The sequence below is a fragment of the Poromitra crassiceps genome (genome assembly GCF_964638095.1).
Source record: "Poromitra crassiceps genome assembly, chromosome: 9".
Taxonomy (NCBI): domain Eukaryota; kingdom Metazoa; phylum Chordata; class Actinopteri; order Beryciformes; family Melamphaidae; genus Poromitra; species Poromitra crassiceps.
The window spans coordinates 52299508-52317007 of NC_139630.1; the positions used below are offsets into that span (position 1 = coordinate 52299508).

General features: G+C 40.6%; 1 protein-coding gene across 1 annotated transcript in view; it reads right to left on the reverse strand.

Moving 5' to 3' along the window:
• Positions 1–16335: 16335 nt before the first annotated feature.
• Positions 16336–17500, reverse strand: part of tcf21 (transcription factor 21) — a gene marked incomplete at both ends in the record, with an annotated part of 1555 nt that continues 390 nt past the window's right edge. The window contains 2 exons of the mRNA XM_083643572.1: positions 16336–16425; positions 17456–17500. The exon at positions 17456–17500 is cut by the window's right edge and continues 390 nt beyond it. Coding sequence (XP_083499698.1) covers positions 16336–16425; positions 17456–17500 — 135 coding nt within the window. The remainder of the gene's footprint in view (positions 16426–17455) is intronic.

Genomic DNA, 17500 nt, shown 5'->3' on the forward strand with positions numbered 1-17500 from the left:
TATATCGTCCCACGAAATTTCGCGATAGTAAAACGTCACGATATGTATCGTTGAGATGAAATCTCATATCGTGAATTTTTTTTTTTTTTTTTTTTTTTTTTTTTTTTTCAAAAGTAGACAAAGAAACGTCTTTGTTTGTTGAAGTTCAATGTGTGGAAAGTAGTTCAGTTGAACAAGTCTCTGAAGAGACACATGAGAAGTTATACAGGAGAGAAACCATTCAATTGAGTTTCTGGCAAAACTGTTTACTTGACAGGAAAAACTGAAGATGCATAAAAAATAGACTAAGAAAAGTCTTGTTGTTTGAGTTTGAAGAAAAACTGAAGATGCATAATGAGAATTTATACTGCTGAGAAACCTTTTAGTTCAAAGTAAATCTAAGTGATGGTGTAACTCATTCTATTTCAAGATAAGCCTTATCTCCAATCTCATGTTTTTTCTAGTTGTTATTGTAATAACAATTTCCCACAACAGCATGTTTTGTATTTGTGCATTTCAAATAAAATACTACTTTTCCAGTCATATATTGTCATTATTCAAGTTTAAAAAAAGATTGTTAAAATCGTATCGTATCGTATCGTTATCGTGAACCCAGTATCGTGATACGTATCGTATCGTGAACTGAGTGTATCGTGACACCCCTAGTACACAGTATTTGATAGTATTTGACAGTATATATTGACAGTACACAGTATTTGATAGTATTTGACAGTATATATTGACAGACAGTACACAGTATTTGACAGTATATATTGACAGTACACAGTATTTGATAGTATTTGACAGTATATATTGACAGTACACAGTATTTGACAGTATATATTGACAGACAGTACACAGTATTTGACAGTATATATTGACAGTACACAGTATTTGACAGTATATATTGACAGTACACAGTATTTGATAGTATTTGACAGTATATATTGACAGTACACAGTATTTGATAGTATTTGACAGTATATATTGACAGTACACAGTCGTTGACAGTATATATTGACAGTACACAGTATTTGACGAGTTGGGCGTGATAAGGTGTTGCTTAGATAGACCAGCAGTGGGGTGGTATGTGGCTGAGATAGACAGATATAAAAGAGAGTAGACTGCATAGATGGTGCTATAATTGAGGTGAGAGCCAGGACTCTCATGGCAGGTGGAAGACACTTGTGCTCCTTGAATAATCCCAAGCCTATGATGTCAACCTGACATGGTCAACTATGGACACACACACACACACACACACACACACACACACACACACACACACACACACACACACACACACACCAGTAAACATGGGTGGGTGATGTGGGAAGGCCCCCAGCTGTCTTTGGCATCTCCTCTGCATGGTGGCTGCTGTGCGGTGCCAGGCCGCGCTGCCATCGGAGACCAATTGACACCAGCAGCAGCTGCTCCCCTGCCTCAGTCACTGTTGGTATATCTGGCAATCATTTAAACACACCGTGGATATATAAGTCCCACATTTATTTCTAATGTGTAGCTTGGTTTAGAATGCGATAAGGGGCGAACCAGTTGCAGCAGTCAGCATTTCATATTTGTGCACTCAATGTCCAAAATGTAGTCCCCCCCATTTGTAAATTCTGAATGTCCCTGTCAAAAATATGATTGTAACATGTCCCTAAATAAATCTTGTCCCACCGAAGCAATGCCTTTCCCCTGTCTCTTTCCCTCCATTTTCCCCATCTTTTCCTGACATGATCAGATCCTCTGGTGCCCCCGTCTGGTGTAAATAATAAGTGAGCAACAACATAAAACACATTCTATAGCTCAGTGCATAAAACACTGCGCAATTAACTTGAACTATCTTTTTTCAGAATCTTCTAAAGGGAGCACTCATCGGACTATCACCTCCTTAACAACATTCATTTCCCAAAATTCTGTCTGTTAGAGAGCATAGGGCTAACAGACAACACACTATTTATTTATTTGTTATTGTTTTTGCGTAATATGTATAGCCAACTAACTAACACTCTACATTCTACTTCAGTAGCAGCTGCAACTCTCTCATGGCCTTCTATAAGAGAATATTGAAATAGCCTGCTATCGCTCACCACCGCCTCTCTGTCAACTGTGTGCCCATGCCTACATTTCTGCCTTTAACTCTAATTGGCTTGTAGTCTTATTTGATCAGAGGCCTTGGGTCTTACTGCCAAACTGTCTATCAGAAACACATGCTGCAACTCTCATGACATGCTCAGCAAAACATATTGCTTATAAAAAGAAGCTAACGCAGCCCCTTACGGCTCGTTCGCTTTCTGAAGAGGCATCGATACACAATGAGACGGGTTTTGTCTCTTCTGCTGCTGCTCTGTCTGTCGGCGTCATGGGCTCCTGAGGTGAACGCCAGTGACGGCGTGGAGACCAAGGTGTGGGATCCCCTGCCTGAGGAGAAGCTGGATGTCTGGGCTGAGCTGAGGGAACTGAGGGACATGGTGGTGGAGCAGAGGGTGCAGCTGAGGAACATGGAGGCCAGGCTGACGGAGAGAGAGAGCCAGGTGAGGAGAAGAATCGATGCTCTTCCAATGTATTGACCATCATCATATTCTATCTTATGACATCCTATTGTTAGACAGACAACATCATTCTAGGAGGAGCACTTGACCTTGACAGCCTGATAAAAGCTATAGCCTGCCCCATTCTCTTTGCTCTGATGTACTTCTCTCCATGCATGTATTCATTAAAGTGAACACTTAAAGGGACACTTCACCAAAAAACAATGCTTGATTTATTTTGCACGTAGTTTCACACATATCCGAAAACTGTAAACAGTTTTGCAGACATTCATTTAGTTCGACAGTTATTGAGAGTTGACTTGACTGAAGTGTGGATTCAGTGCCTTCTGATGGCAGCACTGGTCCACACTTAACTCAAGCCGCCAACTCTCAATAACTGTCAAACTAAATTAATGTCTGCAAAACTGTTTACAGTTTTCGGATATATGTGTGAGATCATTGTGCACCATGAATCAGCATTGTTCTTTGGTCAAGTTCTCCTTTAATCAACGGACGGCAAACATGTCTTTATCATTCTTATTTAGACGTGTATTCATTGTTATCATTTTCTGTTTATTAAATGTATTCATCAGGCAGACGAGCACAAGCTGCAGCTCCTCCTCACTAAAGCCAGCTTGGAGGAGCTGCAGGGAGAGAGCACCGCCATGGAGGAGAGGCTGAGGGCCAGCGAGAGACAGACGGAAGAGCTGAGGAAGGAAAACACCGAGCAGTCGACAGAGCTGTCTGCTCTCAGAGAGGCTCAGTGCCGCTGAGGGCCAGCTGGAAGAGCTGCGTTCAGAGCAACAGGCGCAGGCTGCTGAACTGTTTTCCACCCAGACCAGAGTGGCAGCGAGCGAAAACGAGCTGCAACTCCTCAAAGGCAAGATGGACGACGTGCAGGCCCAGAACGCCACCCAGGAAGTCGAGCTGTCATCTTTAACAGGCAGAATGAGCACTAGCGAGCGCAGAGTGGACAGTCTAATGAAAGAGAATGCAAAGGTGGCGTTTTACGGTGCTTTGTCCAACTCAGGACACGTGGGGCCTTTCAACACTCCGACGACCCTCAAGTTCAGCAAAGTCTTTACCAATATTGGTCAGAACTACAATGCAGCGACAGGGTTCTTCACTGCACCGGTGAAAGGGGTTTACTATTTTAGATTTACCGCAAGCGGCCATACTGACAGGGGCACCGTGGGAATGCAAATGTTTAAGAATGGGGAAAGCGTCATGTTGAATTACCAAGGGGTGTATCACGATAATCATCTTCAGTACATGTCAAATGCTGTTATTCTAGAGCTGAATGAAGGCGATGAGCTATACATGAGCCTCCCAACTCGTTATGCGCTCTATGATAATTCCAACAACTTCAACACCTTTAGCGGGTACTTGCTTTTCATTATATGAGATGTGAACACTGGGCTCTGAGAAAAGAATAAAAAAATAAACAAAACATTCTGTTAATGATTTTTTCTGTCAACCCCCCCCCCCCCCCCCATAATTAAAATAAATTCATGTGTGGATATTCTTTCTAGTAAATATATTGATTAAGAATACAGGCATTATGCTTATGGTCATTAGTATCAAGAATAAAAGGACTGAATAGTTGCTCTGTTCAAAAATCTTGAATATTGATTCAGAGGTTTGCAATAATTTTGTTTTGTGTGCAAGTCAAGGTTAAATCAATGTCAAGATGTCTCCTTATGGTCCACAAAAATAACTCATTTTCTGATATTGCAATAAAAAAACGAGATGAAAAATCTAATAAAATCCCTTGTATGTTGTACCTTTTTACCCAATAGCCAATAGTGCTCAGCACGTGGAATATAGAGATGTATAGAGTATTGGGTCCAAGCTGTCCTCAGTGAAATGAACAGTTTAACCATAACATTATGCAATTTACTATACAGTACGTAAAATACCTATTTCAATCATGGGTGATGTTCTACATCATCCAATTACAGTAAAAACAACAAAGAACTTGAAATGGAAAAGTCTGTATTTTGGCCAGAAGATGGCAGCCTCAGATTGAACACTGATGATCTGAGTGATGGACAGCAAGACAGGAGGGATGTGTTGTATTTTGCAGAGCATTGCTGGTGCTGTTGTGTGCTCTCTTGACCAGAAAATACAAGGGATAACTTTATAATAATAATTAAATGGCTTCTTGTCCTGTGTGGACACTCGTGTGTCTTCTCAAGTGTTCTTTACGACCAAAACTGTTACTAGAGCTGTCCTCAACTCAAATCAAATTTGACTGTCCAATACGAATATTCGACAATTCTATAAAACATTTAAAATTAAAATATGGAATATCTTCAGTAATTATTTTGACCACATTAACAATCAATGCAACAGAGTGATTGGGACATATTTTGAGCATTAAAAATCAATAAGAGACTGTGTATGATCATGCAAGATTTGACTTGCCAACATCGGAATATTGGATTTGTCTGAATAATGAGACAGGCAGGACACATGTATATCTTTTTTTAATAAAGCTCTTGTCCAAATTTGATATTTCACCTTTTCAACATTAGAAACATGGAGCCTACATGAATAAACCAATGAAACAGGGTAAAATAAGACATTGCCGCAGCTTTGAAATGGCATCTCTAATGCCTAGGGCAGGGGCACTCAATTAAAATTCAAAGAGGTCCAGTTAGAGAAAATGTCCTCAAGCAAAGGTCCGGACCATTGTAACGTAGCTTACGCTATGATTTCAGTGCCATTGAACTCAATGATTGAAGTAGCCTAATGGTACGTCTGTATGTAGTCAACAACTGACTGTTAAATACAAATAAACATCAATAATGCTTATTTACAGTTTTCATATTTAACTGGATTAATTATACATAACTAGCCTACTATAATAAATAAATGATCTTTTCTCATTTCAAGTAAAATTATGCATTTAAAAATAACATACAACAGAGTGCTTTGGAAAAATGTGCATCTTAAAATGAAGTGCTTTAATTTAAGAGAAATAAGTTTCCCCTTTTCTTCACTCCATTTCACATTTAACACTCTCAGCCAACAAACAACCTTTTCTCTTGAGAGAAGTGAGCTCCCTATCTATCTATCTGTCTGTCTGTCTGTCTGTCTGTCGATCAACCTCGCATGCCGTTGCGTTGGGCAGTGAGTGTGCCCTGGTGTGTGTGTGTGTGTGTGTGTGTGTGTGTGTGTGTGTGTGTTTGCTCATGTGTGGCGCTTCCATAGACAGGTCAGGATCGCACCGCACTTCACACGAGACATACTGGTTTTGATCTGCCCGTAAGAACAATGAATGGACATGTAAGAGTGGTTTCTTTTGAGCACACCATGTGAAATTACTATCTCTCGCCTCGCGTCACCTCCCCTCCGTCCGTGTGCTCTCGCAGCACCACTCGAAGGAACAGAGAGAAACGATTTGCTTATTTGATTGGCCGAGTAGCATCACGTGTGATGATTTACAGCGCATTCATTGGTCTGTGAGCTTCCTGGCAGATAAACCAGTAGTACCGTAAATACTGTAAAAGCACGTGCCGGTTAAAATAGAAACGCTCCGTGAAAATGTAAGTTTTTTAATGATTTGTAGGTTATAGGGCTCGGTCCGGATAGGACGGCGTCTCGGTCCGGATGCGGACCGGAGTCCGGACTTTGAGGATCGCCGGCCTAGGGCTTGTCTATACAGTTCTTTAGCCTATTTCTCCAAAACTGATAGGCCTAAATAAATCTAAACAAGAATAAATGAACAAATAAAATTAAGATTGGAATAAAAAAATAAAACTACTTAAAGGAACACTCTGCCCATTTTCAACCAGCTTTGTATCATTAGAACATCAGTATATCAGAAAACTGTAAACTGTTTTGAAGCCTGTCATTTAATTTGACAGTTATTGAGTGTTAAAGTGTGGACCAGTGACATCACTGGTCCACACTAACTCAAATTAATAACTCATTAACTCAAATCAACTCTCAATAACTGTCAAACTAGATGAATGATGAATAGTTTGACAGTTATTGAGAGTTGATTTGAGTTAATGAGTTATTAATTTGAGTTAGTGTGGACCAGTGATGTCACTGGTCCACACTTTAACACTCAATAACTGTCAAATTAAATGACAGACTTCAAAACCGTTTACAGTTTTCTGATATACTACTGATGTCCTAATGATACAAAGCTGGTTGAAAATGGGCGGAGTGTTCCTTTAACTTGAGGAATCTCCGTCGACTCACCAGTCTCTACTGATGATTCGACTATTAGAGGACAGCCATAACTGTTACCACAGACTGAGCATTTAAATGGTTAATCTCCTGTGTGGCCTCTCATGTGTGTTGTCAAATTTCCTTTCATACTAAAACTTTTACCACAGACTGCACAATTGAATGGCTTTTCTCCTGTGTGGACACTCATGTGATTTGTCAAGTGTTGTTTTTGACCAAAACTGTTACCACAGACTGAGCATTGAAATGGTTCATCTCCTGTGTGGACTATCATGTGTTTTGTCAAATTTCCTTTCATACTGAAACTGTTACCACAGACTGCACATTTAAATGGCTTCTCTCGTGTGTGGACTCTCATGTGTGTTGTCAAATTTCCTTTCTGACTAAAACTTTTACCACAGACTGCGCAATTAAATGGCTTTTCTCCTGTGTGGACGCTCATGTGATTTGTCAAGTGTTGTTTTTGACCAAAACTGTTACCACAGACTGAGCATTGAAATGGTTCATCTCTTGTGTGGACTCTCATGTGTTTTGTCAAATTTACTTTCATACTAAAACTTTTACCACAGACTGCGCAATTAAATGGCTTCTCTCGTGTGTGGACTCTCATGTGTTTTGTCAAATTTCCTTTCAGACTGAAACTGTCACCACAGACTGCGCAATTAAATGGCTTTTCTCGTGTGTGGACGCTCATGTGCTTTGTCAAGTGTTCTTTATGACCAAAACTGTTACCACAGACTGAGCATTTAAATGGTTCATCTCCTGTGTGGACTCTCATGTGTTTTGTCAAATTTCCTTTCAGACTGAAACTGTTACCACAGACTGCACAATTAAATGGCTTCTCTCGTGTGTGGACTCTCATGTGTGTTGTCAAATTTCCTTTCTGACTAAAACTTTTACCACAGAGTGCGCAATTAAATGGCTTTTCTCCTGTGTGGACGCTCATGTGATTTGTCAAGTGATGTTTTTGACCAAAACTGTTACCACAGACTGAGCATTGAAATGGTTCATCTCCTGTGTGGACTCTCATGTGTTTTGTCAAATTTACTTTCATACTAAAACTTTTACCACAGACTGCGCAATTAAATGGCTTTTCTCGTGTGTGGACTCTCATGTGTTTTGTCAAATTTCCTTTCAGACTGAAACTGTCACCACAGACTGCACAATTAAATGGCTTCTCTCGTGTGTGGACTCTCATGTGTGTTGTCAAATTTACTTTAATACTAAAACTTTTACCACAGAGTGCGCAATTAAATGGCTTTTCTCGTGTGTGGACGCTCATGTGATTTGTCAAGTGTTCTTTACGACCAAAACTGTTACCACAGACTGAGCATTTAAATGGTTCATCTCCTGTGTGGACTCTCATGTGTTTTGTCAAATTTCCTTTCATACTGAAACTGTCACCACAGACTGCACAATTAAATGGCTTCTCTCGTGTGTGGACTCTCATGTGTGTTGTCAAATTTACTTTCTGACTAAAACTTTTACCACAGAGTGCGCAATTAAATGGCTTTTCTCGTGTGTGGATGCTCATGTGTTTTATCAAGTAATCTTTACGGCCAAAACTGTTACCACAGACTGAGCATTTAAATGGTTCATCTCCTGTGTGGACTCTCATGTGTTTTGTCAAATTTCCTTTCATACTGAAACTGATATCACAGACTGCACAATTAAATGGCTTCTCTCGTGTGTGGACTCTCATGTGTGTTTTCAAATTTCCTTTCTGACTAAAACTTTTACCACAGACTGCACAATTAAATGGCTTTTCTCCTGTGTGGACGCTCATGTGATTTGTCAAGTGATGTTTTTGACCAAAACTGTTACCACAGAGCGAGCATTGAAATGGTTCATCTCTTGTGTGGACTCTCATGTGTTTTGTCAAACTTCCTTTCTCACGAAAACTGTTACCACAGAATACACAATTAAATGGCTTCTCTCGTGTGTGGACTCTCATGTGTTTTGTCAAATTTACTTTCATACTAAAACTTTTACCACAGACTGCGCAATTAAATGTCTTCTCTCCTGTGTGGACGCTCATGTGTCTGGTCAAGTTTCTGTGCTGAACAAATGTTTCACCACAAACTGAACAACTAAAGTGCTTATTCCCAAGAACTTCACTGTTTTTCTGTGAGTCTAAGAGAAACTGAGGTTGACTAGTTCCTGTCCAATCATCACTGTCATCAGTTTCAGAAGAGTCTGCACTCTTGCCAGAACTGGCTGGTTCTGATGCTCCACAGTGTTCTCCATCAGCTTCTGTTTTCATCTGTTCAGTTGAGCTGCTGGCTAGAGGCTCTCCCTCTCTCTTCTCATCAGTTTGGCTTTTATGAAGGTGTGAGGACTGAGGTTTCTCTTCATCATCTTCCCTCTTCACAGGAACAGGAGTGAATTGGAACTTGGTGATATCAGCCTCCTCCTGACTGGTCCATAGTTCATCCTGATCCTCTTTAATGTGTGGGTGCTCTGGGTCCTCCTGGTCCAGACTGGGGCTCCACTCCTGCAGCTCAGGGATAACCTTTTCTTTAATGACCAACAGCTCCTGGAAGTCTGGAGGCACAGCTACTCTGTGTAACCGCACTACTGGATTTAAAACAGTGTCCAGCAGCTTTCGTTGTTGCTCGTTCTTTTTGGAAAAAGATTCTAGCCTGATAACAGACTGAATTCTTACCTTGTTACACTCCATTTCCTTCTTCAGAAGCAGTCAACTGAAAGATCCAAAGGTCTGGACTCAGGCAAATAAACGTCCTCCTCGTAGGCTTACCCAGCTATCTTCTTTCAAACAGCCCCAATATATCTGCAACAGCTGCAGTTAGTTGCTAGTTCACAAACACTGTCAGGTAGACATTTCCATACAATGGCACAGGAACTTTTCCTCTTGAGCGTTTGACCGACAAACGCTGTTGTTAGCTCCATTAGCTTCACAGCTAACTATACCGTTCATCTGAGTCCATAAGAGAGAGGAGCTTCTTCCTCTCTCTCAGTGGTAAACTGAGACTCGGCTCGAGTTTATTCGATGATAATATCATCCACACAGTCTTCTGTTGGTAAATTACAGTTGTAAACTATAAATGAAAGTGGGGGAAATCGGTAGAGTAATATTTACACACGCGCACTGGCCGCCATCTTGTCCGACGTTAAATGAGTCCGTTCCGCTTCCGTGAATACCGGATCTGCTCGCCCTACCAGATGTGCTCGGCTCGGGGTCCACGACTACTATCTCGCAGCATAAATTTAAACAAAGGCTCATGTTCCTCCTCGTAGGCTTACCCAGCTATCTTCTTTCAAACAGCTCCGATATCTCTTCAACAGCTGCAGTTAGTTGCTAGTTCACAAACACTGTCAGGTAGACATTTCCATACAATGGCACAGGAACTTTTCCTCTTGAACGTTTGACCGACAAACGCTGTACTTCAAAGCGCTTCAAATCTCCAATAAACGTTAGCTCCATTAGCTTCACAGCTAACTATACCGTTAATCTGAGTCCATTAGAGAGAGGAGCTTCTTCCTCTCTCTCAGTGCTAAACTGAGACTCGGCTCGAGTTTATTCGATGATAATATCATCCACACAGTCTTCTGTTGGTAAAGTACAGTTGTAAACTATAAATGAAAGTGGGGGAAATCGGTAGAGTAATAATTTATACACGCGCACTGGCCGCCATCTTGTCCGACGTCAAATTAGTCCGCTCCGCTTCCGTTCCGTGAATACCGGATCTGCTGCAGAGAGTTCCCGTCCACACAGTCTCCTGCTGGTTGAGTCATTGTACACAAAAGTTAAAACTAATTAATAAAACATTGCTGCCTCTCACTGGTCGGAAATATTATTACTGTTTATGGTGTTTCTAATTCCACAGGAGTACTCCTGTGGCGGCAATGAATTCAAGGACTGCTTTTACAGTCCTTGCCTGATTCTCAGTGGGATTCAGCAGGCTCTTCTTCTTCGTGCCCAGGCTTAATACAGCAGCATACAGCCTTTCTCTCTCTTGTGTGTAACAGTTACACCAGATGTGCTCGGCTCGGGGGCCAAGACTACAGTCTCGCAGCATAAATTGCTCATGTTTATGAAAAATGGTCCTGTACACTTGGATCATTGAATGTTTGTATGATTCATATTTTAATGTATAATGTTCCCAAATGTCTGATAGCATCATCAGTAGCTTAGCTTGTTAGCGACCAAAAAATAATGAATGAATGAAGGCAATTAGCTATTCATGAGCCTCCAGTTCGTTATGCGCCCAACACCTTTAGCAGGTAGGCTACTTGCTTTTCATTATATGAGATGGGAACACATGGGCTCTGAGAAAATAAACGTGAGGTCATGATTTTATTCAGATTTAAAAAATAAAAAAAATTACAAATTATTTATATTTTTTTCTATGTTTTTTCTATACTTTTTCTTGTACTTCTTTTTACATTATCATTTTATATAAAATTTTATTGTTTTATATAATTCTGTTAAAGTGTAACTTACCCCCAAAACACTTTTTTTCAGCTCTTAACCAATACGGCTTTTGGGGTGGTATGTGAAGGATTCTGGTCAAAATCTCCACATTTGAGACCAATCCGTTAAAATTTTACAAACTCCTATCATTTCCGCAGCATAAGTGCCCTCTATGGGTTCAAACCTGCTTTTTTGTGCCCTCAAATTAATGGCCGATTTGGTACATCGTTACGTCACAGTGGTATTTGCACGTGCCCTTTCCCACTCATGTGAAAAATGATTTTTTTTCCATGTGATTATTACTGTAGTTCACGCGGCGTGAGCCCTTTAAGAGCAATGCATCATGAAATCGCCTACTGTGGCTAATGTTAGCGGCTAGCTAGTTATGTTACATGGCAGTAAAACGCCACTGAAGGATCCAAATTGATATCACTTTTAACCATTTCGAGTAACACTGTTTCCATATGGATCACCAGCATTAGTTTGTTGTTTATAACGTGGCTGGCTATATTTCTAATCAGAATCAGAATCAGAATCAGAAAGACTTTAATGATCCCCGGGGGGAAATTGGGACAAGTTACAATTGCTCATTCACATAACACACATAGCATAAAATAAAATACACAGTAGTAATGCGATAGTAAAATAAGCAGAATAAGAAGAAGAACACAACATAGCATGGAATAAACAGTATAAACAGTAAACAGTATTAAATGCGATAGGAGCAAAATAGTGAAGTACGTCTAAGTAAGCAAATACGTAGAGTAAGTATATCTTACGTGCCAATTGTCTTTATTGCACACTGAACTTATATTATTCGGCTTGCCCCATACGTTACACGTGGCTCAGCCAGGCACTTTTTCCAGTTAGCCTATCTTTATTGCACACTGAACTTATATTATTCGGCTTGCCCTATACGTTACGTTACGTTCTCTATCTATCTATCTATCTATCTATCTATCTATCTATCTATCTATCTATCTATCTATCTATCTATCTATCTATCTATCTATCTATCTATCTATCTATCTATCTATCTATCTCTGATACACTGAAAATACTGGGAGGTAACCGAATGCCAACATGAGGAAAATAGTTCTCCATCTATCTCATTGATTTGGAGGAAGGCAAAATCCAACAGGGGTAAAGTGAAGTTCAGGTCAGGATTCCTCCAGTGTACTTGGTGAAGGATCTGAAGACTGGTTTCAGAGACCTTCCCTAACCTACACAATTGATGTGGTAACAAAGACAACCTTCTGAAAGGCACTGCACTCTGAACAAGGACATCAAACACATCAACATGTGCTTAGATGAGTTATTTGGAGAAGAGAAAGGGCCCTATCTTCCGACAGGCACTATCCCCTAATAGCGCTTGCGCACCTGTTTGTGCCAGGTGTTATGCAGAGTTTTGCACCCCAGTGCCGGCAGCATCCCCATCTCACGGGAGCATATTGTAATGATTTATACAGAAATGTAACTGTTTAAAAGTGATATAATTGTCTGGTAGACGTGACCTCCCTGATTTCTAAGTTATAACAGCACAGCATAAGAGGTCCTTTTCAAATCTCTTAGCGCAATGTAATTGCGCGCTGCTGACGATAGGGTAATGCCATCTATCCCACATTTTAGCGCTGAAATGCCTGCTTTGGCATGGGGCAGCCAATACCCAGTACAATTATCGCAGGCATGCGCTTGTGTCCGCCCCCAATTTGCATTGCGCACAGCGTTAAACGAGCGCAAACGCTAAATTAGCACTTTTGGGAAGATAGGTCCCTTTCTTTTCAGCTGGCTGTTCTGGAAGACAGTCACAAACACACTCTGCCTAGTATAGAGTTCTTTAACTCAGTGATGCCCTCTGGAGTGCCTGACCATGACATCAAACTAAAAGTAGGAACACCAATCATGCTGCTTAGGAACCTACAAGCAGGTCCTGATCGTTATGGCACCCGGATGCTGGGACTGGTGCAGATGATGACAAGGTGGTTGAATGTGAGATTTCAGTATAGGGACAAACAAGGTGAAAGGATCTTCCTGCCAAGAATTCCTCACCATGACAAAAATGATGAGCTTCCCTTTTCATCTTTGTCAGATGGCAGTTTCCAATCAGATTGGCTTTCTCAGTTACCATCAACAAAGGTCAAGGGCGAGAGAATGACAGAGTTGGCATCTATACCTATAGCCTACTTCAGCCAGTTTGCTCATGGACAGAGAGAGAGTTGGAATGTATAAACCTATTGCAACCCTACTACCTATATGGCAGCTAATAAACTGTATGGCAATAAAATAATCGATATCGATTTGAAGAGGGATGGGGTCAACGTGATGAGATCAGCTTGAATGAAATGCGATTTCTCGCTTCCATTCTTGATTCTTTTTTCCTGCACATCACAGTTTGGGCAGCTGTCCAACAAAACAATTAGCAAGTAGGCTATGGGAATCCCTGTCCTGCTCTCCTACAGGCACACGCCCCTCCCTCTCTCTCTCTCTCTCTCTCTCTCTCTCCCCCTCTCTCTCCAGCTGGCCCCTGAGGAGAGAGGCGGCCAAGTTTATTTTCTCCCCGGTGGTCCGTCCAGGGTGACGGCGAGGCCCCTGCCACACCGCCGCTGATGTATTGGGTGGGGGTCCTTTAGGAGACGTCGGCGGGACTCTTTTATTACTTGAACACTCGGTCTTACTTTTCATGTTGATGGCTACCTCGGTGAAGTGAACACGCGTGTGTGTGATTCAACATGAATCCTCCCTGCTATTCCCTTAGAAAAAGATAGGCTATCCTACTTTTTTTTAGAGCAAAACTGAATGTCCCTATTGTTCAGTTTGTGTTCAGAAAGATAATCATCAAATGAGGACCACTTTTATGACTTTTGGAGCGTTTCCTGAAAACCGCATAAAAAAATGCATTGACGTATACGCTAATACCATAAATTATGCTTCCATTCTGTTTAGGTGTTCCAGTGCCAGGTGCCCTATAATGCTAATGATTACATCTGCATTATTTCCTGCTTTACCACCTCAAAAGGTTGCTGTGAAATGAGCCTATACACATTTCACATTACACCCAAAGCAGCCATTTTGTGTCAAACATGCAGGAAGTAAAAGTAGAGAAAATCCCGCATGACACTGACCTTACTGGTAAACTCTTTATTAGAAGATATATAGGGAAACAACGTTTCGGTACTAGACCTTCATCAGGTTTTAAAACCTGATGAAGGTCTACCGAAATGTCAGGTTTTAAAACCTGATGAAGGTCTAGTACCGAAACGTTGTTTCCCTATATATCTTCTAATAAAGAGTTTACCAGTAAGGTCAGTGTCATGCGGGATTTTCTCTACTTTTAGTTCATTTTCCATCCTACGCACCTGATTTAAAGTTTTTTTAGGTGTGCAACAGCTCTTTCACAGACTTAACCTGCAGGAAGTAACACAATATAAAAATTTAAGCTCATGCTGTTGATATAAATTGTATATAGAATTTATATCAACAGCATGAGCTTTAATTGTTTATTTTCTGTTACTTCCTGCATTTTCGACACAAAATGGCTGCTTTGGCTGCATGCGAAATAGGTGTGTAGCACAAGAACAAGAGGCAGAGAGAGGGAGGGAGTGCAAGGCAAAATTGAATAGGCCTACGCAGCAAACCAGATCATCCTGCTTTGAATGACACACAGAGATGTAGGCTATAGGCCTATTTGTGGATGAAAAATGACTATATTGACGCTTTGGCAATATTGTGCTATAGGCTACATTGATGCCAATAAAACAACAGTGGATTTAGCTAGAGAGAGAGAGAGAGAGAGAGAGAGAGAGAGAGAGAGAGACCTTGTGTCAGACTGCATAAATAACTGTCATGGGGATGTAAACACTGCGGCCACAACCCGAGCGAATTAAAACAAGGCGTCTGGGACAGGATTAGAGCTCGCAGTGTGCACATTTACAACTTTCAGACCAACTGACCTCCAACAACAAACTCTTTTTACTAAACGGATAGTCTGATTGGCCGAATCCTAAATAGGCTGCCTGCCCAATAAACACACACCTGACCAACTGTTAGGCCTGAATGTGCTAATCAAAAATCACCTTCAGGACACATAGGCGATGTGTCACTTTCGCAACCACTTTGTTTAGTTAGCCTACTGTTCAATAAATATAAACCTATACAGTATTGCACAACACAGAAATGTGTAATCATTAGCATATTATTTAATGAGCAGTTAGGCATATTGATTTATTTTATTTTTGCAGGCTATAGCCTATTTATTATAAAATTGTGTGCTGCCACCGTTTTGGCCTTAAAAGGACCTTAAAAATGTCAGTAGGCCTATAGCCAGTCATTTTGATCTATAACAATGCTGTTAGCAGTAGGCTAATGGGCTTACAGGCCTATAGCTTACATTCTCTAATAGGCCTCTATCTATTTATATCCAAAGAGAATGGCTTCATTGAGCCTGTTTACACTAGGCCAACACAATCACTAACACATTTTTTAAGGTCATCTTTGATTGCAAAAGTTTGTTTATGTAACGACAACCACATCCACTGTTATCTGCGCACTGACACTTTGTTGCAGCTCAAGTTCTGCAATTCTGAAGGGCGGAGTGATAAGAGAGGTTATAGGTCAAAGAATAGGCCCACACAGTAAAGAAACTGTAGGCTAAAAAAGAAAGGATACGAAAAGAAAATTGTAAATTCAGTCCACAAGGAGCAAACGTGATTTTACAAATATATTTTATACACATAATCTGCGTAACCTTTTGAGACAGTGTGGACACTTGAATATTGTCACAATGCACCCCCCCCCCCCCAAAACAGGCCTGTTCGAGTGAAAACGTGTAGGCTATAATAGACCTAGCACATCTGAAGAGTATAAAAAAGCAATTTAAAGCAGTTTATCTTTGAACCAGCAAAGACAGTTAAGTGACAGAATGCATTTAAATAAAAATTCAGCTTGTCTTTTACGGGAACGAAGGAGAGAGGACACACTCCCTCGGTTATTCCCACTCAAAGTCTGCGGAGATGAGACGTGCATCTTGGTCCCTCTGGGAACAGCACGGGGATGAGACGTGCATCTTGGTCCCTCTGGGAACAGCACGGGGATGAGACGTGCATCTTGGTCCCTCTGGAAACAGCACAGTCTTTCTCTGGAACATCACCGCTCTTATTCACAAAGAAGTAGGTGTCCATGCATGCATCAGGAGGCCGTTGTTCCACATAGTCTTGTTGTGTTCAGCAGCTCCTTCAAATCGTTCTCCGGCTTACCTGCAACCATGAAGGGCCACGTCTACGAGAAGAACACAGTGCATTAGAGGCTTAATTATGAGCACATGTCAAACTCAAGATGTCAACAAAATATTAAAGCCAAATATGTCCCCAAAATGCATGAATCAGTACAATAACACATTTTTCAAGAGTGTGCTGTGATGTGTAGGCTATGAGCTATATGCCTAAGAAACCTGCAGCTCTACAGTCCCAATAAACAATGCACTACAATGTTAATATATTCCTATTATGGCATAAGTCATTAGAGGGTTTATATTGATCTAGTCAAACTTACAGTAATTGTATTTTTGTCTGCTATCACTATTCCAAAAGGTTATTAGGCTATTTAGTTTCTAGTTTATATGATCACTATAGCAAATTATTTTTTTGTTAGGGGACTGTGCATGAAGCAACTGTTTAGAAATGAGAGAGAAATGAGGTATAGTTATAATGCTTACTAATTGTTTAATTTCTAAACAGTTGCTGTAGGCCATATGTGCACTACTGTAATAGTAAAAATGATTTCTCGGGCCAATATGCTGCATGCTTTTAGCCAGTAAGATTACTTATTTATTTATTTATTTATTTATTTTTTATGTATTTATTTATTTGATTCGTTATTTAGTTATTTATTTTAGACACACACAAAAATTGCATGAAAAGGAATGTCTGCATGCACCTGCTTCATAAGGCCAGGCAGTTGCCCTCATTATTCACCTTGCTGCTGCCAAGCTTATGAGGCCTATGGGGTCTGCAGCTCAAATTAAACAACTCATAAGATTAAGTCCAGCAGTGATATGGGGAATAAAAAAAGACAGGTAAACTGTTTCCTCCAATGTGGTGAATAGGAGTCACTGGCTATTAACAAAAGTAAATTAACAAGTAGGCCTATTTCATAAAAGCATTTATTTTTCTTTATAAGACCCTATTTTCATAAACTCACACCAGTTTGATACTACTAATGACGCATGGCTACCATATTTGCCTCATACAGATTTAGTCAGCTGTGCCAAGGTGGGTAAACTTTCAGCTGGGTTTTGTCTCTTTCTTACCAGGTTCACGGGGTGGATATATCCATTTTCGTATTTGTCGTTGGC